This window comes from Ovis canadensis, chromosome 1, assembly GCF_042477335.2.
Source record: "Ovis canadensis isolate MfBH-ARS-UI-01 breed Bighorn chromosome 1, ARS-UI_OviCan_v2, whole genome shotgun sequence".
Lineage (NCBI taxonomy): Eukaryota > Metazoa > Chordata > Mammalia > Artiodactyla > Bovidae > Ovis > Ovis canadensis.
This window is the reverse complement of record NC_091245.1, coordinates 256,067,082-256,090,689: the sequence shown is the minus strand read 5'-3', so window position 1 is coordinate 256,090,689 and position 23,608 is coordinate 256,067,082. Positions and strand designations below refer to the sequence as shown.

The following is a 23,608-nucleotide window of genomic DNA, read 5'->3' as shown; positions in this document are numbered from 1 at the left end:
ATCATGACATACAGATTTACCTTATTCATTGTGATGGCTGTATATTATTCCATTGTATGGATGGAACATTATTTAAGCATCACTGTACTGATGGACAGTTTAATCTTTTATAGTTTTTGCTTTTACAGTAGTGATGCAGAAAACATCTCTGTGTATCAGTATGTTTTTGTGACTGTATCCATTGGATCAGAATGGATATTTGGCCAGTAATGGAATTTGGCCAGAGAACAAAAGTCTTAAATTTTTTTTTTTTTTTTTTTAAGAAAGAAGGGCAGCAGGGAAAGTGGTATTTCTGGGTAGTTATGGTCTTCTAAATCCAAAACTGTACACATCCTTGAAAAACTGTATGTAGGTCAATAAGAAGAAAAAAAAAAAACCTACCAATTCCATGCGTTTATTGTAACTGGAAGACAGGAAACCATAAACTTAATATAAAAATGAGTGGAACAATAAATACCACTTCCTAGTTGGACTGTTTCTTGAGTTTTGGCTATAAGTCTCTGTGGAGAGCGAGAAGAAGTGTCAAGATGTTGCTCAGAAGGAGAAGGGAATTTAGAAGAAACCACTCAGAAAGTTCACTGTAAGAGTGAAAATATTGGAAAAGAGTCCTGTTAGTTTAGAAGAGTTACTTCAGAGGGGAGATTTAAACATGCACAAGAATCAAGAAGGCAATCATGGAAGGGTATTCCTTCTTGGGAAGAAAAGATTTAAAGGAAGAGAGAGGCACCTTTCAGTTCAGTTCAGTCGCTCAGTAGTGTCTGACTCTTTGCGACCCCATGAACCACAGCACAGCAGGCCTCCTTGAGTCGGTGATGCCATCCAACCATCTCATCCTCTGTTGTCCCCTTCTCCTCCTCCCTCAATCTTTCCCAGAATGAGGGTCTTTTCAAATTAGTCAGCTCTTTGCATCAGGTGGCCAAAGTACTGGAGTTTCAGCTTCAACATCAGTCCTTCCAGTGAACACCCAGGACTGATCTCCTTTAGGATGGACTGGTCGGATCTCCTTGCAGTGCAAGGGACTCTCAAGAGTTTTCTCCAACATCACAGTTCAAAAGCATCAATTCTTCGGCACTCAGCTTTCTTCATAGTCCAACTCTCACATCCATACATTACTACTGGAAAAACTGTAGCCTTGACTAGACGGAACTGTTGACAAAGTAATGTCTCTGCTTTTTAATATGCTATCTAGGTTGGTCATAACTTTCCTTCCGAGGAGTAAGCATCTTTTAATTTCATGGCTGCAATCACCATCTGCAGTGATTTTGGAGCCACCCAAAATAAAGTCAGCCACTGTTTCCACTGTTTCTCTATCTATTTGCCATGAAGTGATGGGACTGGATGCCATGATCTTTGTTTTCTGAATGTTGAGCTTTAAGCCAACTTTTTCACTCTCCTCTTTCACTTTCATCAAGAGGGTCTTTAGTTTTTCTTCACTTTCTGCCATAAGGGTGGTGTCATCTGCATATCTGAGGTTATTGAGGCACCTTTGGAAATTATGAAATGAGGGAATAATGAAGAAGGAGATAAATTTATGTGTTTGCAAGATAAAAAAATTTGAAGGTCATAATACCCCTTTCCTTACCACTCTAATATCCAGACACCCATTAACTAAATGGCACTTTGTTATACTGACAGAAGAGGGTGCTCTTGAACTGGGAATCTTGTTCACCATCCAAACTGCCAACCTTGTTCATTCAGATACAAGTAGTTTATCTATATAAAGCTACTAAAATTAGAAAACCAAAAATGAGAATGAAAGACTTCAATTGACAAAACTCCTTTCAGAGTAAGAGTTCATTCAGCAGTTGATCACCCTGCAGTTGTGTTCAGTAGCCTCAGATCATTTGAATTGTGAAAAATTCAGAAACAAATAACAGAATAGACATAAAACAGGAAAAAGTAAAAATTAGTGGTGACTGAATTAAAATGTGGGGAACAAAATCACATATCAGAAATGAAGACAATTATAAAGTGCTCTAGGGAGAAAATTTGAATGAAATTTAATAGGGAATGTTGAAGAAAGGGGGACGACAACCAAGAATATAAAGAAAAAGGTAGAAGAAAATCAGAAAACAAGTGATTAAAGTGGTAAAGAAGACTGAACATACATATAACTGGAGTGTCTGATGAAGGACAAACAGGAATAGAATTGATGTGTAAAACTGTAATCCAAGAAAGCATTCCAGAAATAAGACCCAGAGCTATACTCCCACTGAGTATATGGGAAAATTAACCAAGACTGATGAAACTCTAGTTAATATCCACATATAACCATTAGATTTAAAAAATCCTCAGATTGGTCATGACTGAGCACATAATGCACGTACAAACAGGACTTTGAGGCAAAAAGATGAAAACTTACAAGGTTGGGAGGACTAGAGTAGCAGCAGGTTTCTCAAAACCAGCAACAAAGTAAGGCAACAATAGAAAAACACTTCTGGAGACTCCAGGAAAGAGTATGGGACTCAGGATTTTATGTCTGGCCGAGCTGCTGTTCATGTATGAAGACTAAAGAAAACTAGTCTTAAATAGGTAAAACTGAGGGAATTCTGTGTTCCCAGGTGTTTCTTGAAGCTACCAGAGGATGAGATTCATCCAACCAAGAGATAACTGGAGAAATTTTGGCAAAGGGATTGATGGTACTTATTTAATTATAAGGCTAAAACTGGGTTGGGAATGAGTGTTCCAATTGGAGAAAAAAATGCCACTGAAAGATGAAAGAGAAGGATGAGGGAAAGAGTATAACAGTAAGTTCACTGATAGCTGTGGCTCAACAGATTTTAAAAGTAGACAGCTCAGTTAATAAAGATATTAAATGGGGAAACAGACTAAGGTATAATTAAAGGTATAATTAAAAAGGTATAATTGCAGTGGCAACCACTAGATAAAAAATATACATCTTTTTAGATGACAACATAAAGCATATCAGTTAGAACAGCAAATACAACATGATAAACAGAATAATTATAAGAATAAAAATCTGAAATACCAATAAGTATGGATGGCTTAACTTATTAAATTGATCTCATTTATTAAAAGAAAAAGATGTTCAGTACACCTCATAAAGAAAAACCATCTTAATGTGATGTACAGGAGACAAAGTGATTCTGAAAAGTTAAACATAAGGGATGGGCAAAGGTATGTCAGGAGAACAGAAATAGCAAGTATGTGTGGGCCTAATATTGGATGATGTAAAATTCAAATATTTACTGTGACAAGGAAAGACATTGTCACATAGAAAGATCTATGCCCTAAACGATACAACTGCCATCTTTGAAAAAGAAAAGCTATAGGATATTCAAGTAGACATAGAAACAACTAAACACACCTTAATTAGTACAATGTACATGAAATGGACAAAAAAATTAATATATGAAAGATCTCAGTAACATCATAGATAGATGATGTTACTTCACTTTGAAGTGAAGTGAGGTTGCTCAGTCGTGGCTGACTCTTTGCGACCCTGTGGACTGTAGCCTACCAGGCTTCTCCATCCATGGGATTCTCCAGGTAAGAGTACTAGAGTGGGTTACCATTTCCTTCTCCAGGGGATCTTCCTGACCCAGGGATCGAACCCGGGTCTCCCGCATTGGAGGCAGACGCTTTAACCTCTGAGCCACCAGGTAAGCCCCATTTCAGACTTTACAGCCTGGTAAAAGGCAATGAGGAGAAGGCAATGGCAACCCACTCCAGTACTCTTGCCTGGAAAATCCCATGGACAGAGCCTGGTAGGCTGTAGTCCATGGGGTCGCTGAGAGTTGGACACGACTGAGCAACTTCACTTTCACTTTTCACGTTCATGCATTGGAGAAGGAAATGGCAACCCACTCCAGTGTTCTTGCCTGGAGAATCCCAGGGACGGGGGAGCCTGATGGGCTGCCATCTATGGGGTTTCACAGAGTCAGACACGACTAAAGCGACTTAGCAGCAGCAGCAGCAGCAAAAGGCAATGAATCTTATTCTTAAGTGCACATGGAACATTTACAAGAGTTGATCACATATTTGGTCAGAAAGAAAGCATCCTAGCAGCCCATAAAGCAAAAATATTATAAATAACACTGATCAAAACTGGAAATTTATAGCTACAACAATACTCATTTGGAAATAAATTTTCTGTTAAACAATTCTTGCATAAAAGGAGAAAATACAAGCCAAAATGACAGAATTATAAGGTGGTGCTAGTGATAAAGAACGCACCTGCAAGTTCAGGTAGATGTAAAAGTTGTGGGTTTGAGCCCTGGGTCAGGAAGATCCCTTGGAGGAGGGCATGGCAACCCACTCCAGTGTTCTTCCCTGGAGAACCCCATGGACAGAGGAGTCTGGTGGGCTATAGTCCACATGGTCTCAAAGAGTTGGACATGACTGAAGCAACTTAACTTGCACACATGACAGAATTAGAATCAAGATAATAAAAACACTGCATATCAATATATACAGAATACTCTCTGTGAGAGGAGGAAAATTTATAGCTTTCAATGCTTAGTAAGAAATGAAAGAAGGAAAAGAAACTAAATTCTGTACTCAGAAAGCTGGGGAAAAACAGAATTTTCTAAAGAATTATAAGACTTTAATAATAAAGCAGAAATTTTATGATTTTGGATATAGAAAAACAACTGTAGCTAATGGAATAGAATAACTACTAGACAAGTTAAAAAGACAAGTAAAAAGTACAAAGGTAGAAATATAGATCAATGAAACAAAATAGAAAGCCCAGGGATAAATCCACGCACCTATGGACACCTTATCTTTGACAAAGGAGGCAAGAATATACAATGGAGAAAAGACAGTCCTTTAACAAGTGGCTCTGGGAAAACTGGTCAACCACTTGTAAAAGAATGAAACTAGAACACTTTCTAACACCATACACAAAATTAAACTCAAAATGGATTAAAGATCTAAATGTAAGACCAGAAACTATAAAACTCCCAGAGGAAAACATAGGCAAAACACTCTGACGTAAATCATAGCAGGATCCTCTATGACCCACCTCCCAGAGTAATGGAAATAAAAGCAAAAATAAATAGATGGGATCTAATTAAGCTTAAAAGGCTTTTACACAACAAAGGAAGCTATAAGCAAGTTGAAAAGACAGCCTTCACAATGGGAGAAAATAATAGCAAACGTAACAACTGACAAAGAATTAATTTCAAAAATATACAAGCTGCTCATGCAGCTCAATTCCAAATAAGTGACCCAATCAAAAAATGGGCCAAAGAACTAAACAGACATTTCTCCACAGAAGACGTACAGATGGCTAACAAACACATTAAAAGATGCTCAGCATCTCTCATTATCAGAGAAATGTAGGTACCATCTCATGCTGGTCAGAATGGCTGCAATCATAAAGTCTACAAACAATAAATGCTGGAGAAAGTGCAGAGAAAAGGGAACCCTCTTACACTGTTGGTGGAAATGCAAACTAGTACAGCCACTATGGAGAACAGTATGGCGATTCCTTAAAAAACTGGAAACAGAACTGCCATACGACCCAGCAATCCCACTGCTGGGCACACATGCTGAGGAAATCAGAATTAAAAGAGACACATGTACCCCAATGTTCATTGCAGCACTGTTTACAATAGCCAGGACAGGGAAACAACCTAAATGTCCATTGGCAGACGAATGGATAAGAAAGCTATGGCACATATACACAATGGAACATTCAGTTCAGTTCAGTTCAGTCACTCAGTCATGTCCGACTCTTTGCGACCCCATGAATCACAGCACGCCAGGCCTCCCTGTCCATCACCATCTCCCGGAGTTCACTCAGACTCACGTCCATCAAGTCCATGATGCCATCCAGCCATCTCATCGTCTGTCGTCCCATTCTCCTCTTGCCCCCGATCCCCCCCAGCATCAGAGTCTTTTCCAATGAGTCAACTCTTCACATGAGGTGGCCAAAGTACTGGAGTTTCAGCTTTAGTATCATTCCTTCCAAAGAAATCCCAGGGCTGATCTCCTTCTGAATGGACTGGTTGGATCTCCTTGCAGTCCAAGGGACTCTCAAGAGTCTTCTCCAACACTACAGTTCAAAAGCATCAATTCTTCAGCGCTCAGCCTTCTTCACAGTCCAACTCTCACATCCATACATGACTACTGGAAAAACCATAGCCTTGACTAGACGGACTTTAGTCGGCAAAGTAATGTCTCTGCTTTTGAATATGCTATCTAGGTTGGTCATAACTTTTCTTCCATTACTCAGCCATTAAAAAGAATGCATTTGAATCAGTTCTAATGAGGTGGATGAAACTGGAGCCAATTATACAGAGTGAAGTAAGTCAGAAAGAAAAACACCAATACAATATATTAATGTATATATGTGGAATTTAGAAAGATGGTAACAATAACCCTATCTACGAGACAGCAAAAGAGACACAGATGTAAAGAACAGTCTTTTGGACTCTTTTGGGAGAAGGCAAGGGTGGGATGATTTGAGAGAATAGCATTGAAACATTTATATTACCATATGTGAAATAGATCGCCAGTCCAGGTTTGATGCATGAGACAGGGCGCTCAGGGCTGGTGCACTGGGATGACCCTGAGGGATGGGTGGGGAGGGAGGTGGGAGGGGGGTTCAGGATGGGGGGACCCATGTACACCCATGGCTGATTCATGTCAATGTATGGCAGAAACCAGTACAATATTGTAAAGTAATTAGTCTCTAATTAAATGAGTTAATTTTAAAAAAAGGAAAAATAAAAAAGTGCAAAGGAAATATAAGAAATTTCAAAATCACAAGAGGTGAGATGAACTGGACATTTTATTTGGAAAATACATTTTACCAAAAACTGACCCTCTTAGACGTAGAAAGCCTAAGTTGACCCAATTACATAGTAGTTGTTTCACAAAAATAGCAGCAGGCCTAGATAGTTTCATGTGGGAATTCTGTAAAACTTTCAAAGACCAAAGAGTGACAATGCTATATAAATTGTTTCAGAGACTAGACATTAAAGACACACACACACACACACCCTTTACAAATTCTTTTCATGAAGCAAGTATGGCATTGATACTTGAACCTGATGTAGAGTAGAAAAACATTTCAGATTGGCATCACTTACCATCACTTGGCAGGAATACCAAATAAATGTTAACAGATTCCAACACCGTGTTAATATATACCCTAAGGAAGTAGGATTTATTGGAATGCAGGGTTGGTTGTATAGAAAATCTATGCTGTACTCTGTTAAAAGATGGAAGAAAGATCATGTAGTTGTTTTCATAGATGCTGAGAAAAGCTTTTAAGAAAGTTCAACACCTAATACACACACGAGACTAGGAACTGATGGATATTTAACATGATAGACTTTAATATACACTTCTTCAAAACCAAGCATCTTACTTGATATGGAAATACTTACACTAAGATCTGGGATGCTGTCCATCTTCACTATTATTTAACATTGTACTGGAGGTATCAGCCAATGCAGTTCAGCAAGAAAGTCAACTAGAGGCCAAAAGCTTTGGAAAGTTTAACCTATGCTTGTAGAGGAGATAATATGCTAAAGATGCTAGAGAATGTGTGATAAATAGAATAAATAGGGAACAGGATATAAAATTAACCTAGGAATAGTGTTCATATACACAAACAATAACCAATTGTATATGGTAGTGTAAAAACTCCTTTTACATAGCAGTAAAGATAGAACTGGACATGGAACAATGGACTCCTTTTCAAAACTGGAAAAGGTGTAGGTCAAGGCTAAATATTGTGACCCTGCTTATTTAACTTTCATTCAGAGTACATCCTGCGAAATGCTGGGCTGGATGAATCACAAGCTGGAATCAAGATTGCTGAGAAAAATATCAATAATCTAGATATGTAGATGATACCACTTTAATGGCAGAAAGAGAAGAGGAACTAAAGAGCCTCTTGATGAATGTGAAAGAGGAGAGTGAAAAAACTGGCTTAAAACCCAACATTTAAAAACCTAGGGTCATGGAATCTGGTCCCATCACTTCATGGCAAATAGATGGTGAAAAAGTGGAAACAGTTGCAGACTTTATTTTCTTGGGCTCCAAAATCAATGTGGACAGTGACTACAGCTATGAAATTAAAAGACGCTCCCTTCTTGGAAGAAAAGCAGTGACAAACCTAGGCAGTGTATTAAAAAGCAGAGATATTGCTTTGCCAACAAACGTCCGTCTAGTCGAAGTTATGGTTTTTCCAGTATTCATGAACGGATATGAGAGTTGGACCTAAAGAAAGCTGAGCACCAAAGAATCAATGCTTTTGAATTGTCATGTTGCAGAAGACTCTTGAGAGTCCCTTAGACAGCTGGGAGATCAAGCCAGTCAATCCTAAAGGAAATCAACCTTGAATATTCACTGGAAGGACTGATAGTGAAGCTGAAGCTCTAGTACTTTTGGCTACTTGATGCAAAGAGCAGACTCATTGGAAAAGACCCTGATGCTGGGAAAGATTGAGGGCAGGAGGAGAAGGGAGCCACAGAGGATGAGATGGTTGGATGGCATCACCGACTCAATGGGCATGAGTTTGAGCAAACTCTGGGAGATAGTGAAGGGGAGCCTGGAGGCTGCAGTTCATGAAGTCGCAAAGAGTCGGACATGACTTAGCAACTGAACAACAACAAAGATAAAATATTTAGTAATAAACTTATAAGGCAAACTTTAAAACTTCTGAAAAACATGAATATAGGCTTAAACAAATGCAGACATCCCTTGTTCCTGGATATTGAGTTAATATAAAAATGTCAAAAGAGAAACTATGGCCATATCCTTTAGTAAAGAAAGTCACTCAGTCGTGTCTGACTCTTTGCAACCCCATGGACTGTAGCCTACTAGGCTCTTCCGTCCGTGGGATTTTCCAGGCAAGAATACTGGAGTGGGTTGCCATTTCCTTCTCCAGGGGATCTTCCTGACCCAGGGACTGAACCTGGGTCTCCTGCATTGTGGCCAGATGCTTTACCATCTGAGCCACCAGGGAAGTCTTATTAAAGCATGCTATAGTTAAAACAGTATAGTCTTGACACATAAATAATGGAATAGAAGAGAAAAACTAGAAGTTGATTCAAGTACATATAGAGTTCAGGCATATATGATAAAGCTGTTATGTCAAAGTCTCAGGGCAAGATTAGCTTTTTAACGGTCCTAAAGAATTTGCTAGCGATTCAGTGGTTAGGACTCCACTCTGTCACTGCTGAGGGCCTGCATTCAGAAAAAGAAAATGGCCCTCCCCACAAAATAATGGTGCTAGGTGACTGGATAGCTGGTTGCATGCTCAGTCTCTAAGGTGTATCCTACTCTTTGCAACCCTGTGTACTGTAGCCCACCAAGCTCCTCTGTTCATAGTATTTCCCAGGCAAGAATACTGGAGGGTGTTGCCATTTCCTTCTCCAGGAATTCTTCCTGACCCAGGTATCAAACTTGCATCTCTGCTTTGGCAGGTGGATTCTTTACCGCTGAACCACAAGGCAAGCCCAGATAGCTGGTTAAGAAAATATAAAATTATATTTTTAGTTCATACCATATATAAGAATAAACTACAAATAGAGAAGTAAATATAATAAGTGAACTGGTACTAAAAGAAATCATGGATCAATTTCTCTAGGAGAAGATAAAGGATTTTGAACTGATTTAAAATGCAGTTTAAGTTAAAAAATTGATGAATTTGACTGTGTAAACATTTAAAAATTCGACTCCACATAGTAAAAAGTTTATACAGTTAAAAGACATCCAGGAATGGGACTTCCCTGGTGGTCCAGTGGCAAAGATTCCACACTCTCAATGCAGGGGACCAGAGTTCAATCCCTGGTCAGTGAACTAGATCCCCCATGCGGGAACTGAAGAGTTTGCATGCTGAAAGATCCTGCATGCCACAGCAAAGATCAGAGATCCTGCATGCTGCAGCTAGGAACCAGTGCAGCCAAATAATAACGTGAATATTAAAAAGACAATCAGGGATTCCTTAGTGGTCCATTGATTAGAACTCTGCTTCCACTGCAGAGGGCTGGAGTTCAATCCTTGGTCAGGGAACTGAGATCCCACATGCCCTGAGGTGTGGCACAAAAGGAAAAAAAAAGACAACCAACAACCTGGGAGAAAATACTTGTGACGTACATCACAAATAAAGGACCGATAACTCTAAAATGTAAAGAACTTTTAAAAAAAGAGAACAAAGACAAAACTGATAAAAAGCAGGAAAAAATCATGAATAGATAGCTCACACACACACAAGATATGAAATGGATGTTAGACATCTTAGAAAGATGTTCAAGTTTACTCATAATGCTAGAAATGCAACTTAAAATTATACTCAATTGTTTCTCCTTTGTCAGATTGGCCAAAAACTAAAAACTTGGAAATACTTTCTGCGGTAAGTCTGTGGGGAGTAGACACTCTGATATATTGCTGGTAAGGGTTATGGTAATATCTGAGGTTTTGCCCTAGCAGTCCCACCTCTAGGGATTTACCTTGACGATACACTTCCCACTATACAAAATTATAGATGAACAAGGTTACTACTGTTACATCATTATTTATGATTACAGAATATTCTAAGCAACTTGATTGTCAGTTTCACAATAATGTAAACAACACATAGGAGATTGATTGAATAAACTATGGTACATCCACACAGTGCAGTGCTATGCAGGAGTGAAAAAGAGTGAGGTAGAGCTGGAGAAGGCAATGGCACCCCACTCCAGTACTCTTGCCTGGAGAATCCCATGGACGGAGGAGCCTGCAGTCCATGGAGTCGCAAAGAGTCAGACACGACTGAGCGACTTCACTTTCACTTTTCACTTTCATGCATTGGAGAAGGAAGTGGCAACCCACTCCAGTGTTCTTGCCTGGAGAATCCCAGGGACGGCAGAGCCTGGTGGGCTGCCGTCTATAGGGTCGCACAGAGTTGGGCACGACTGAAGCGACTTAGCAGCAGCAGCAGAACCCTCTGAACTCATATGGAGTGATTCCCAGGATATATTAATTAAAGAAACCCAGAGTGCAAGAGAGAGTATTTCTCTAAGGTGGAAGGGGAATCAAAATGTTATAAATGTATCTACTCATTTCTGCAATACACACACAAATCATAAATCAGAAAATGATGACATTGATAACATGGTGAGTGGAAGAGATAGGGAATGACATTATTAAACTATGTTAATGTTTATATATTAAAAAATAAAATCAATACTGGTTGGTTAACCTTTGAAATAAAAACAAAAGAACATGACTGTGTTTCAAGTGAATGACTTGAACACAGTATTTTGACTATATCTTTAGTGTAATGACAGAAATAAGGAAATACTGAATTGAAGTTGTATTTTCTGTGTGTGTGTATTTGGCAGTCATATGAATTCTGAAACTATTTCATTTTTATTTGCAAATTGAATAAATGTTTTGAGGTTAATGGAGTTAGATTCCGCTGTAGGAGAAAGAGATATGGAAAGGGAAGTACTAGAATGAACCCTGTAGTTGAACTAGAATGACGTTATCAGTGGAACTCCTGACTTTCATATTACTCACAGAAATGTGTATATGAGTGTGTCTGTGGCCTTCCTATCTCTTTGCTCTGGGATAGCTTCTTAGAAGTAATTGTTTACTCCACCTCTCCATCCCAGGGACCTGGGCTTCTTGAAAAAATGGCTGTTTATATGTTTGGGGCAGGAAAAAAATATGAGGTGAACCTGAAAGTAAGGTAATTCCAGAATGTAGGGTAGTGCTCAAAGAACGATGGAGAAACATCAAAAGGGCATAGGATCTATCTTGAATGAGCTCTCACTGTCAAATATGGGAACATTTGAACATAAAATAATGTTGGTAAAGATTGTAATCCACATGATAAAATATAAATCTGTAAATTCACACTGTGGATTTTCCATTAGTAAATGGGAAAGGCAAAGACATTTCTAACAGTAAAATGCCAAGTAATAAGTGGAGAAGGAAAATGGAGTTAGAGAAATCATTTGACAGTTATTGTAGCAGTAATTTGGGTTCCCTGGTGGCTCAGAGGTAACGGATCTGCTTGCCAGTGCTGGAGATGTGGGTTTAATCTCTGAGTTGGGAAGAGCCCCTGCAGAAGGGAATGGTAACCCACTCCAGCAGTCTCACCTGGGAAATGCTATGGGCAGAAGAGCCTGGTGGGCTGCAGTCCACAGGGTTGCATAGAGTCGGACATGACTGAAGTGCTCGAGCACTCAGCTGTGAATGCTAAGTAAACCTCCCGAGTAAAAACTTGATGAAGAATAGGGTTTTTACATAAGTTCAAAATACTTCCCCACAAAATACTAATTACAAGTGGAAAAATAGTGACTTTACAGGAGAGAAACCTGGCATATCTCACCACTATTAATGGGCAAATTGACTGTGCGTGCCTTTTGATGTGATGCACTTGAGAGGGTCACTTCTGTGATATTCTGCCAAAAATGCTTAGGCTGAAATTAAACATGAACAAACATGAAACCCAAATAACCAAATAACCGACCTGTAGTCTTCAAAGATGTTATGAACATGAAAGACAAAGATGGAGGGGAAAAATTTAAGGGAGGCTAAAGAGACATTAGCCTCGCTTAATAGCGAAGAGTTGGACACGACTGACCGACTTCACTTCTTCACTTCAAAGAGACATTACCACTAAAAGTACCAGGTGACCAGACTTTTGTTGCTGTAAGAGATGTTATTGGAATCACTGACAACATGTGAATAAGATTTTATAATAGATGATATCTGTTAATATTAGCATCCTTATTTTGACAATGTCATTGAAGGTACATAGAAGACTGTCCTATTTTTAGGAGATAGACACTTGGGTACTTAGAGGTAAAGAAGCAGCATGTCTGTAATTCTCAAAATTCAGAAAAAAAGATTGCTTGTATATACATACATAGTAGTAAATACATATACACACTTATATACTTGAGAGACTAAGAAAAGAGTAAGGTAGTTAGATAGGGAGAGGTAATGATAAAGCTTATATGGTAAAATGTTAATAACGGAATGTGGGTGAAGAATATTTAAATTTTTTGTACTATTCTGGAAATTGTTATGTATGTTTGAAATTATTTCAAAATAAGGTAAAAAATGTATTAAATATGCCAAGTTAAATAGAACCTTTAAAAAGAAGGGTGCACTCACTGATTTATCTTCCCCCAGCTGTGCACAAGGAGGAGGTACCACCTTTGCCCATTGTCCTGTTCACAGGGAGAACCTGTCCTAGGAGCAGCTGTCCTGCCTGTAAATCTGCAAATATCTGACTTCCTGTAATGTGGTTATATCTTGTTTATCATTTTGAGCTCAGGAGTGAATTTATCCCTGCAGGTTGTTGATGAGAGAGAATTTTTTGAGATCATGCCCAATTATGCCAAGAACATCGTTGTCGGTTTTGCAAGAATGAACGGGAGGACTGTTGGAATTGTTGGCAACCAACCTAAGGTGGCTTCAGGTAGGAGGGAAATGCTCTTTAGATACAGACCTAAATCGGGGTAGGGGAGCGGATGGGGGCCAGGGCTGCCTGTGCCCACAGTGCCTGTCTTCCTTTTCCTCAGTCAAGGCCTTCTATGGCCAGAAAAACTCAAATAGATGTTGCAAAAGCTCCTTTCTTTCTTAAATTCTCAAAATTAACTTACACTTCTGAAAATGCTTCTTCATGCTTCTCTAGTGTTTTAAATGTTTATGGATTACTTTTTAACTTTTAAGCTCTTTGCTTTTTCAGAGGTCTGCCTTCTGTCCATCTGGTTATGCTATGACTAACCTACTGAACTGTGAGCTCAATGAGGCCAGGGGTGTTGGTGTCTCATTCACAGTTTTATTGCTAGTGCCTTCAGGGGTGCCAGGTACAGAGTTATATGTGACAAGTTAACAGCATCCTGGTGTGCACAATTTTCTGGTGAGATGGCCAAATTTGAATCCCAGCCGGGTGTTGGGGACTATTTCATGCTCATGCTCAGGGTGGGGCTGGGGACTCTGCTTACCACTTCCCTCCTTACTGTCTTCCTTCTTAGGTTTCCTTTGCATCCCTGTGTGGGATGCATACACCTTTCCTTTTTGACCCAGTCTCAATTTTTGTTTCTGCCATGGCAATTTCTCCTTGTCTTTAGAAAAGGGTTTGTAAAAATGTTTTTTATTGTGGTAAAATATATTAACATAAAATTTGCCATTTTAACCATTTTTTGTGTTAGTGAACTATGGTTGATTTACAATATTGTATTAGTTTCAGGTGTACACCAAAGTGATTCAGTTTTTATATACATGTATATGTGTGTGTGTGTGTGTGATATGTCAGTTCAGTTCAGTTGTTCATTCATGTCTGACTCTTTGTGACCCCATGGACTGTAGTACACTAAGCTTCCCTGTCCATCGCCAACTCCTGGAGTTTATCCAAGCTCATGTCCCATCTAGTCGGTGATGCCATCCAGCCATCTCATCCTCTGTTGTCTCCTTCTCCTGCCACCTTCAATCTTTCCCAGCATCAGGGTCTTTTCCAGTGAGTCAGTTCTTTGCATCAGGTGGCCAAAGTATTGGAGTTTCAGCTTCAGCATCAGTCCTTCCAATGAATATTAGGACCAATTTCCTTTAGAATGGACTGGTTGGATCTCCTTGCAGTCCAAGGGACTCTCAAGAGTCTTCTCCAACACCACAGTTAGAAAGCATCAATTCTTCGACACTCAGCTTTCATTTTAGTCCAACTCTCACATCCATACATGATTACTGGAAAAATCATAGCTTTGACTAGACGGACCTTTGTTGGCAAAGTAATGTCTCTGCTTTTTAATATGCTGTTCAGTTTGGTCATAGTTTTTCTCCCAAGGAGCAAGCGTCTTTTAATTTAATGGCTGCCGTCACCATCTTCAATGATTTTGGAGCCCAAGAAAATAGTCTGTCACTGTTTCCATTGTTTCCCCATCTATTTGCCATGAAGTGATGAGACTGGATGCCATGATCTTAGTTTTCTGAATGTTGAGTTTTAAGCCAACTTTTTCACTCTCCTCTTTCATTTTCATCAAGAGGCTTTTTAGTTCTTCATTTTCTGCCATAGGGTGGAGTCATCTGTGTATGTGAGGTTATTGATATTTCTTCTGGCAGTCTTGATTCCAGCTTGTGCTTCATCCAGCCCAGCATTTCACATAATGTACTCTGCATATAAGTTAAATAAGCAGGGTGACAATATACAGCTTTGACGTACTCCTTTTCCTATTTGGAACCAGTCTGTTGTTCCATGTCCAGTTCTCACTGTTGCTTCTTGACCTGCATACAGGTTTCTCAAGAGGCAGGTCAGGTGGTCTGGTATTCCCATCTCTTGAAGAATTTGTTGTGATCTACATAGTCTAAGGCTTTGGGGTAGTCAATAAAGCAGAAGTAGATGTTTTTCTGGAACTCTCTTGCTTTTTCTATGGTCCAATGGATGTTGGCAATTTGATCTCTGGTTCCTCTGCCTTTTCTAAATCCAGCTGGAACATTTGGAAGTTCATGGTTCACATACTGTTGAAGACTGGGTTGGGGAATTTTGAGCATTACTTTGCTAGTGTGTTAGGTGGGTGCAATTGTGTGGTAGTTTGAACATTCTTGGGCATTGCCTTTCTTTGGGATTGGAACGAAAACTGACCTTTTCCAGTCCTGTGGCCACTGCTGAGTTTTCCAAATTTGCTGGCATATTGAGTGGAGCACTTTCACAGCATCATCTTTTAGGATTTGAAGTAGCTCGGCTGGAATTCCATCACCCCCGCTAGCTTTGTTCATAGCAATGCTTCCTAAGGCCCACTGTCGTGAATGGAATTCACTAATGGTGAATGGAATTGTTTCCTCAATTTCTCTTTCTGTTTTCTCATTGTTAGTGTATAGGAATGCAAGGGATTTCTGTGTGTTAATTTTATATCCTGCAACTGTACTATAGTCATTGATAAGCTCTAGTAATTTTCTGGTAGAGTCTTTAGGGTTTTCTATGTAGAGGATCATGTCATCTGGAAACAGTGTGAGTTTTACTTCTTCTTTTCCATTCTGAACTTCTTTTATTTCTTTTTCTTCTCTGCTTGCTGTGGCTAAAACTTCCAAAATTATATTGAATAATAGTGGTGAGAGTGGGCACCCTTGTCTTGTTCCTGACTTTAGGGGAAATGCTTTCAATTTTTCACCATTGAGGATAATGTTTGCTGTTGGTTTATCACATATGGCTTTTATTATGTTGAGGTATGTTCATTCTATTCCTGCTTTCTGGAGGGTCTTTATCATAAATGGATGGTGAGTTTTGTCAAAGGCTTTCTCTGCATCTATTGAGATAATCATATGGTTTTTAATCTTTCAGTTTGTTAATGTGGTGTATCACATTGATTTGCAGATATTGAAGAATCCTTGTATCCCTGGGATAAAGCCCACTTAGTCATGATGTATGATCTTTTTAATATGTTGTTGGATTCTGTTTGCTAGAATTTTTGTTAAGGATTTTTGCATCTATGCTCATCAGTGATATTGGCCTGTATGGTGGTTTTTTGTGCGTGTGTGACATCTCTGTCTGGTTTTGGTATTTGGATGATGGTGGCCTCATAGAATGAGTTTGGAAGTTTACCTTTCTCTGCAATTTTTTCTGGAAGAATTTGAGTAGGATAGGTGTTAGCTCTTCTTTAAATTTTTGGTAGAATTCAGCTGTGAAGCTGTCTGGGCTTTTGTTTGCTGGAAGATTTCTGATTACAGTTTCTATTTCTGTGCTTGTGATGCATCTGTTAAGATTTTCTATTTATTTCTGGTTCAGTTTTGGAAAGTTATACTTTTCTTAGAATTTGTCCAGTTCTTCCAAGTTGTCCATTTTATTGGCATATAGTTGCTGACAGTAGTCTCTCACGAGACTTTGTATTTCTGTGTTGTCTGTTGTGATTTCTCCATTTTCATTTCTAATTTTGTTGATTTGATTCTTCTACCTTTTTTTCTTGATGAGTCTGGCTAATGGTTTGTCTATTTTATTTATCTTCTCAAAGAACCAGCTTTTAGCTTTGTTGATTTTTGCTATGGTCTCCTTTGTTCCTTTTTCATTTATTTCTGCCTTAATTTTTATGATTTCCTTCCTTCTACTAAGAAAGGGGTTCTTCATTTCTTCCTTTCTAGTTGCTTTAGGTGTAGAGTTAGGTTATTTATTTGACTTTTCTCTTGTTTCTTGAGGTAAGCTTTTATTACTGTGAACCTTCCCCTTAGCACTGCTTTTACTGAGTCCCATAGGTTTTGGGTTGTTGTTTCATTTCATTCGTTTCTATGCATATTTTGATTTTTTCTGTGATTTGCTCTTTATTCAGAAGCGTGTTGTTTAGACTCCATGAGTTTGTATTTTTAATAGTTTTTTTCCTATAGTTGACATTTAATCTTACCGCATTGTGATAGAAAAGATGCTTGAAATGATTTCAATTTTTCTGAATTTACCAAGGCGAGATTTATGGCTCAGGATGTGATCTATCCTGGAGAAGGTTCTGTGTGCACTTGAGAAAAAGGTGAAATTCATTGTTTTGGGGTGAAATGGCCTATAGATACCAATTATGTCTAACTGGCCCATTCTGTCATTTAAAGTTTGTGTTTCCTTGCTGATTTTCTGTTTAGTTGATCTATCCATAGGTGTGAGTGGGGTGTTAAAGTCTCCCACTATTATTGTGTTACTGTTAATTTCCCCTTTCATACTTGTTAGCATTTGCCTTACAATTGAGGTGCTCCTGTGTTGGGTGCATATATATTTATAATTGTTATATCTTCTTGGATTGACTCTTTGATCATTATGTGGTGTCCTTCTTTGTCTCATTCTATGGCCTTTATTTCAAGTCTATTATATCTGATATGAGTATTCCTACTCCTGCTTCTTTTGGTCTCCATTTGTGTGAAATATCTTTTTCCAGCCCTTAACTTTCAGTCTGTATGTGTCCCTTGTTTTGAGGTGGGTCTCTTGTAAACAGCATATATAGAGGTCTTGTTTTTCCATTTAGCCAGTCTTTGTCTTTTGGTTGGGGCATTCAACCCATTACATTTAAGGTGATTATTGATAAGTATGATCCTGTTGCCATTTACTTTGTTGTTTTGAGTTTGAGTTTATACCCTCTTTCTGTATTTCCTGTCTAGAGAAAATCCTTTAGCATTTGTTGAAGAGCTGGTTTGGTGGTGCTGAATTTGTTCAGCTTTTGCTTGTCTGTAAAGCTTTTGATTTCTCCTTCATATCTGAATGAGATCCTTGCTGGGTATAGTAATCTGGGTTGTAGGTTTTTCTCTTTCATCACTTTAAGTATGTCCTGCCATGCCCTTCTGGCCTGAAGAGTTTCTATTGAAAGATCAGCTGTTATCCTTATGGGAATCACCTTGTGTGTTATTTGTTGTTTTTCCCTCTCTGCTTTTAATATTTATTCTTTGTGTTTGATCTTCACTAATTTGATTAATATGTGTCTTGGGGTGTTGTGCCTTGGGTTTATCCTGTTTGGGACTCTCTGGGTTTCTTGGACTTGGGTGGCTATTTCCTTCCCTATTTTAGGGAAATTTTCAACTATTATCTCCTCAAGTATTTTCTCATGGCCTTTCTTTTTGTTGTCTTCTTCTGGGACTCCTATGATTTGAATGTTGGGCATTTTACATTGTCCCAGAGGTCTCTGAGGTTGTCCTTATTTCTTTTAATTCTTTTTTATTTTTTCCTCTCTGCTTCATTTATTTCCACTCTATCTTCCACCTCACTTATCCTATCTTCTGCCTCTGTTATTCTACTGTTGGTTCCCTCCAGAGTGTTTCTGATCTCAGTTATCGCATTATTCATTATTGATTGACTTTTTTTTCTTTCTAGGTCCTTGTTAAACATTTCTTGCATCTTCTCAATCCTTTTCTCCAGGCTATCTGTAACTCCATTTTGTTTTCAAGATTTTGCATCATTTTTACTATCATTATTCTGAATTCTTTTTCAGGTAGACTCCCTATCTCCTCATCTTTTGTTTAGTTTGGTGGGCATTTATCATGTTTCTTTACCTAGTGAATATTTCTCTGCCTTTTCATCTTGTTTAGATAGCTGTGTCTGTAAGTTTGTGGTTCCTCTTTATTTTGGAGGTTCTCCCCTGTGGGTGGGGTTGGATGAGTGGCTTGTCAAGGTTTACTGGTTAGGGAAGCTTGCCTCAGTGTTCTGGTGCGTGGAGCTGGATCTCTTCTCTCTGGAGTGTAATGAAAAGTCCACTTGTGAGTTTTGAGGTGTCTATGGGTTTTGTGTGACTGCGCAGCCTGTATATTAATGCTCAGGGCTATGTTCCTGCATTACTGGAGAATTAGCGTGCTATGTCTTCCTCTGGAACTTGTTGGCTCTTGGGTGGAGCTTGGTTTCAGTGTAGGTATGGAGGCTTTTGGATGAGCTCTTGTCGATTAACGTTCCCTGGAGCCAGGAGTTTTCTGGTGTTCTCAAGTTTTGGATTTAAGCCTCCTGCCTCTTGTGTTCAGTCTTATTCTTACAGTAGCCTCAAGACTTCGCCATCAATACTGCGCCGATGATAAAACATCGAGGTTAATGGAGGAAAGATTCTCCACTATGAGGGATATTCAGAGAGGTTCACAGAGTTACATGGAGAAGAGAAGAGGGAAGAGTGAGATAGAGGTGACCAGGAGAAGAGGGGGAATCAAAAGAGGAGAGAGCAGTCAAGCCAATAATCAGTTCCCTATGTGCTCTCCACAACCTGGAACACCCAGAGAAGTTCACAGAGCTTCATAGAGAAGAGAAGAGGGAGGAAGGAGATAGATGTGACCAGGAGGAGAAGATAGGGAGTCAGAAGGAGAGAGATTTAGCCAGGAATCAGTTCCCTAAGTGCTCTCCACAGCCTGGAATACCCAAAGAGATTCACAGAGTTGGGTAGAGAAGAGAAGAGTAGGGAGGAGATAGAGGTGACCTGGGGGAGAAAAAGGAGAGTCAAAAGGGGGAGAGGGCAATCAAGCCAGTAATGACACTCCTAAGTTAAAATGGGTACTGAAGATTGGATTCTTAAAGGTACAAAATTGATAACACATACCAAAAAACAAAGATCAAAAATCTGGAGTAGAGGTTAGACTCTCAAAAATACAATATTAAAAAAACAAAACAAAATCAGAAAAATTATAAAAAATATATATGAATTTTGCTTTAAAAATAGGGTTCTTTTTTTCCCCCAAGGTAATAGTAGGTTATAGAAATGAAAATTAATGGAGTAACAAAGGAATTAAAATTTAAAAAATTTAAAAAATGATAATAGTGAAATATATCTAGGAATTTCTCTGGAGCTGTTGTAGGCAGTGTGGGGTCATTCAGTTTCAGATAGTTCCTTGTTCCAGCTTATACTTCTTCTCAAGGTCTGCAGGCCCCTTCCATTGTAGTTGGTCCTAACTACAGGATTTTAATCTATTGCACCTGCTACTTCCAAAGCGGTTCCATCTGTTTATTTTGGCTTCTTCTGTTTGCAAGTCTCTTCAGTGTCTAATTTCCGCCCTGACACAAGGGGGCGGAGGTGGTCACTTATTTAGGTTCACTTGTTCAGTTGTGCTGTGGGAAGGAACACTGCAAACAAGTATCACTGACATGTGTGGGGAGTGTTTGCAGTGTCTGGGACACACTGGGTTTGCCCCCACTCACAACATGTGCGCTTTTCCAGTCTACCCTGCTCAGGCTTCAGGCTGATCTGCAGGGGAACTGTCTAAAGCAGGCCTTGGGTTGCGTGCAGTTCCCAGATTTAAGCCGCTCCAGTTCAGATTCTCAGGTACTCCACAAAGGCACAGACTCAGTTGGGCCTGCGTTTTGTGCCCTTCCCAGGTCCGAGGAGCTCAGGCAACCAAATGCTTGGTGAGCACACTCTTCCCAGGTGGGGCGGTGCATCTTATCACCTCCCTGGTCCCAGCCACTTGGTTTCCTGAGTGCGCAGTGGGAACGCTGTCTCAGGTATGCCGCGTGTCTCCTCTGGGGAGCTGATCTCTGACTGCAACCTTTCTGGTGGATGTCAACTGTCACGATCCCTGGAAGACTTGGTTAGCAATTGGGGGCCTCCTCAGTTTGGTGGAGGATGCCGTCTCTGGGGCAGAGATTGCCCCTCTCCCTCCAGCTCTGGTGGTTGCCTGCCTGCCTCTCTGCCTCCGGTGGGGAATGGGCCAGTCCGCAGCCAGCTAGCTCTCCTCTGGTATCCGCTCAGTCCTTTGTTCTGTGAGTGGGCCTGGCAGTGCCTTAGGTTAGAGCTTTTCACGGGAAAGGTCTCTCTTTCTCTCTCTCTCTTTTTTTTTTCTCTCTAGCTATCCCACAGTTTGGGTTGCTACCTCAGGTTAGCTCCCTCAGATTGTCCTCAGGGCATTCAGGCCGAGTCCTTGCCCTAAGCAACGCAACCCATGCCTCCCTGTTCAGCCTCTGCTCACTGGTCGCAGACGCAAGTGTCTGGGCTACTTTACTGCTGGGACTTGCAGTTAGGTGTGTACTCGGTGGGTTTTATTTATTTATTTTTTCCTCCCAGTTATGTTGCCCTCTGAGATTCCAAAACTCCCCACAGACCCGCCGGTGAGAGGGTTTCCTGGTGTTTGGAAACTTCTCCTCTTTCACAACTCCCTCCCTGGGACGGGTCTCCGTCCCTAACTCTTTTGTCTCCTTTTTTATCTTTTATATTTTGCCCTACCTCCTTTTGAAGACAGTGGGCTGCCTTTCTGGGTGCCTGGTGTCCTCCACCAGCGTTCAGAAGTTGTTTTGTGGAATTTGCTCAGCGTTCAAATGATCTTTCCATGAATTTGTGGGGGAGAACGTGGTCTCCCTGTCCTATTCCTCCGCCATCTTAGGACCACCCCCCCAACTTTATTCTTTTGCGTGTGGAAACTTAGTTATCCCAGCATCATTTGCTGAAGAGAGTATTCTTTTCCTATTGAATGGACTTGACATTTTTGTCAAAAATCAATGGTCTAGAGATGTATAAATTTATTTCTGATTTTTCAATACCGTTCCTTTTGTCTACATGTCTGTCCAAATGCTGGTATTACATTGTTCTGATTACTGTAGGTTTCTAGTAAGTTTTAATAGTGGGAAGTGTGAGTCTTCTTGTGCTATTCTTTTTCAAGATTATTTTGTAGCCCTCTTGCAGTTCCATATGAATTTGACTATTGATTGGCCTTTATATTTTTGCAAAAAAGGATGTTGGAAGTTTGATGGTGAGTGCAGTGAGTCTATTGATCACTTAGTGTAGTATTGACATTTTAACTATGTAAACTCTTCTGACCCATGAACACAGGATGTCTTTTCATTTATTTTGGTCTTCTTTTATTTCTTCAGCAGTATTTTGACGTTTTTACTGCATAAGTCTTTGAGTAACCTCTTGGTCAAGTTACTCCTGACTGTTTTATTCTTTTAGATGCTATTGTAAATGGAATTCCTGTTTTGGTTTCCCTTTCAGATTGTTCATTATTGGCAGATAGAAGGCCAAGTATGCACCTGCTTTTGGTTTCCTGATCTTGTAACCTGCAACTTTGCTGAAATTATTACCTTGAATAGCTTTCTTGTAAATTTTCTGGAATTTTCTATACATAGGATCATATTTATGCAAATAAAAATAGTTTTACTTCTTCCTCTCCAACTTGGATGCCTTTTTATTATTAACTGCTCTGGCTGGAACTTCAGCACAGTGTTGAATGGCAGTGGTACTAGTGTGCATCCTTGTCTTGTTCCTGATCCTAGGGTGAGAATTTTGCATTTCAAGGCTTCCCTGGTGGCTCACAGGTTAAAGCATCTGCCTGGAATGCTGGAGACCCGGGTTCGATCCCTGGGTTGGGAAGATCCCCTGGAGAAGGAAATGGCAACCCACTCCAGTACTCTTGCCTGGAGAATCCCATGGAGGGAGGGGCCTGGTAGGCTATAGTCCATGGGGTCGCAAAGAGTCGGACACGACTGAGCGACTTCACACTTCACACACTTCACACATTGAATAGGATGTTAGCTGTAAGTTTTTGTACATGGTCATGATGTTCGGGAAATTTCCTTCTGTTTGTAGTTTTCTGAGTGTTTTTCATGAAAGGTGATAGAGTTTGTCAAATGCCTTTTCTGTGTGAATTGAGATGATCAAGTAGATTTTGTCCTTTTTTGTATTAATGTGGTATATCATACTGATTGATTTTTTTGGTATATTGAACCACTTTTGCATTTCTGTAGGTTTTAATAAATATGTAATGATATGTATCTACCATTTGCAGCACTATACTAAATGGTTTCACTTGCCTTAAAAATCCTCTGCCTAGTCATGACTCCCTTAGCCATAACCCTGATAGCCTGATAACCACTGACAGTCACTCATGCGTCTATTATTTCTATAGTTTTCCAAAATTTTGCAAAATACTGTATAGTTAGAATCACACATAATGTAGATTTTTTGGATCAGGCCCTTCCAACTTGTTATATGGGAGAAGCTGGCCTGATAAAGCTTTTTACTCTGTGATTCAAGTTTCCTCCATGTGTTGTCATTGCTTAATATCTGATTTCTTTTTAGCGTTAATATTACATTGTCTGGTTATATTACAGTTCATTTTTCTATTAACCTACTGAAGAATGTCTTTGCTGCTTTTAAGTTTTGGCAGTTATGAATAAAGCTGCTAAAAATACATATGCAAGTTTTTATGTGGACATGCATAAGTTTTCACCTCATTGGGTAAATATGGAGGAACATGATTGCTGGCT

At 39.6% G+C, this 23,608-nt stretch overlaps 1 protein-coding gene across 1 annotated transcript in view; it reads left to right on the top strand.

Annotated features, from left to right (window-relative positions):
- The window catches only part of PCCB (propionyl-CoA carboxylase subunit beta), a 96,058-nt gene that overhangs the window by 48,849 nt on the left and 23,601 nt on the right, over nt 1-23,608 (top strand). Inside the window, exon 10 of the mRNA XM_069565060.1 lies at nt 13,279-13,402. Coding sequence (XP_069421161.1) covers nt 13,279-13,402 — 124 coding nt within the window. The remainder of the gene's footprint in view (nt 1-13,278; nt 13,403-23,608) is intronic.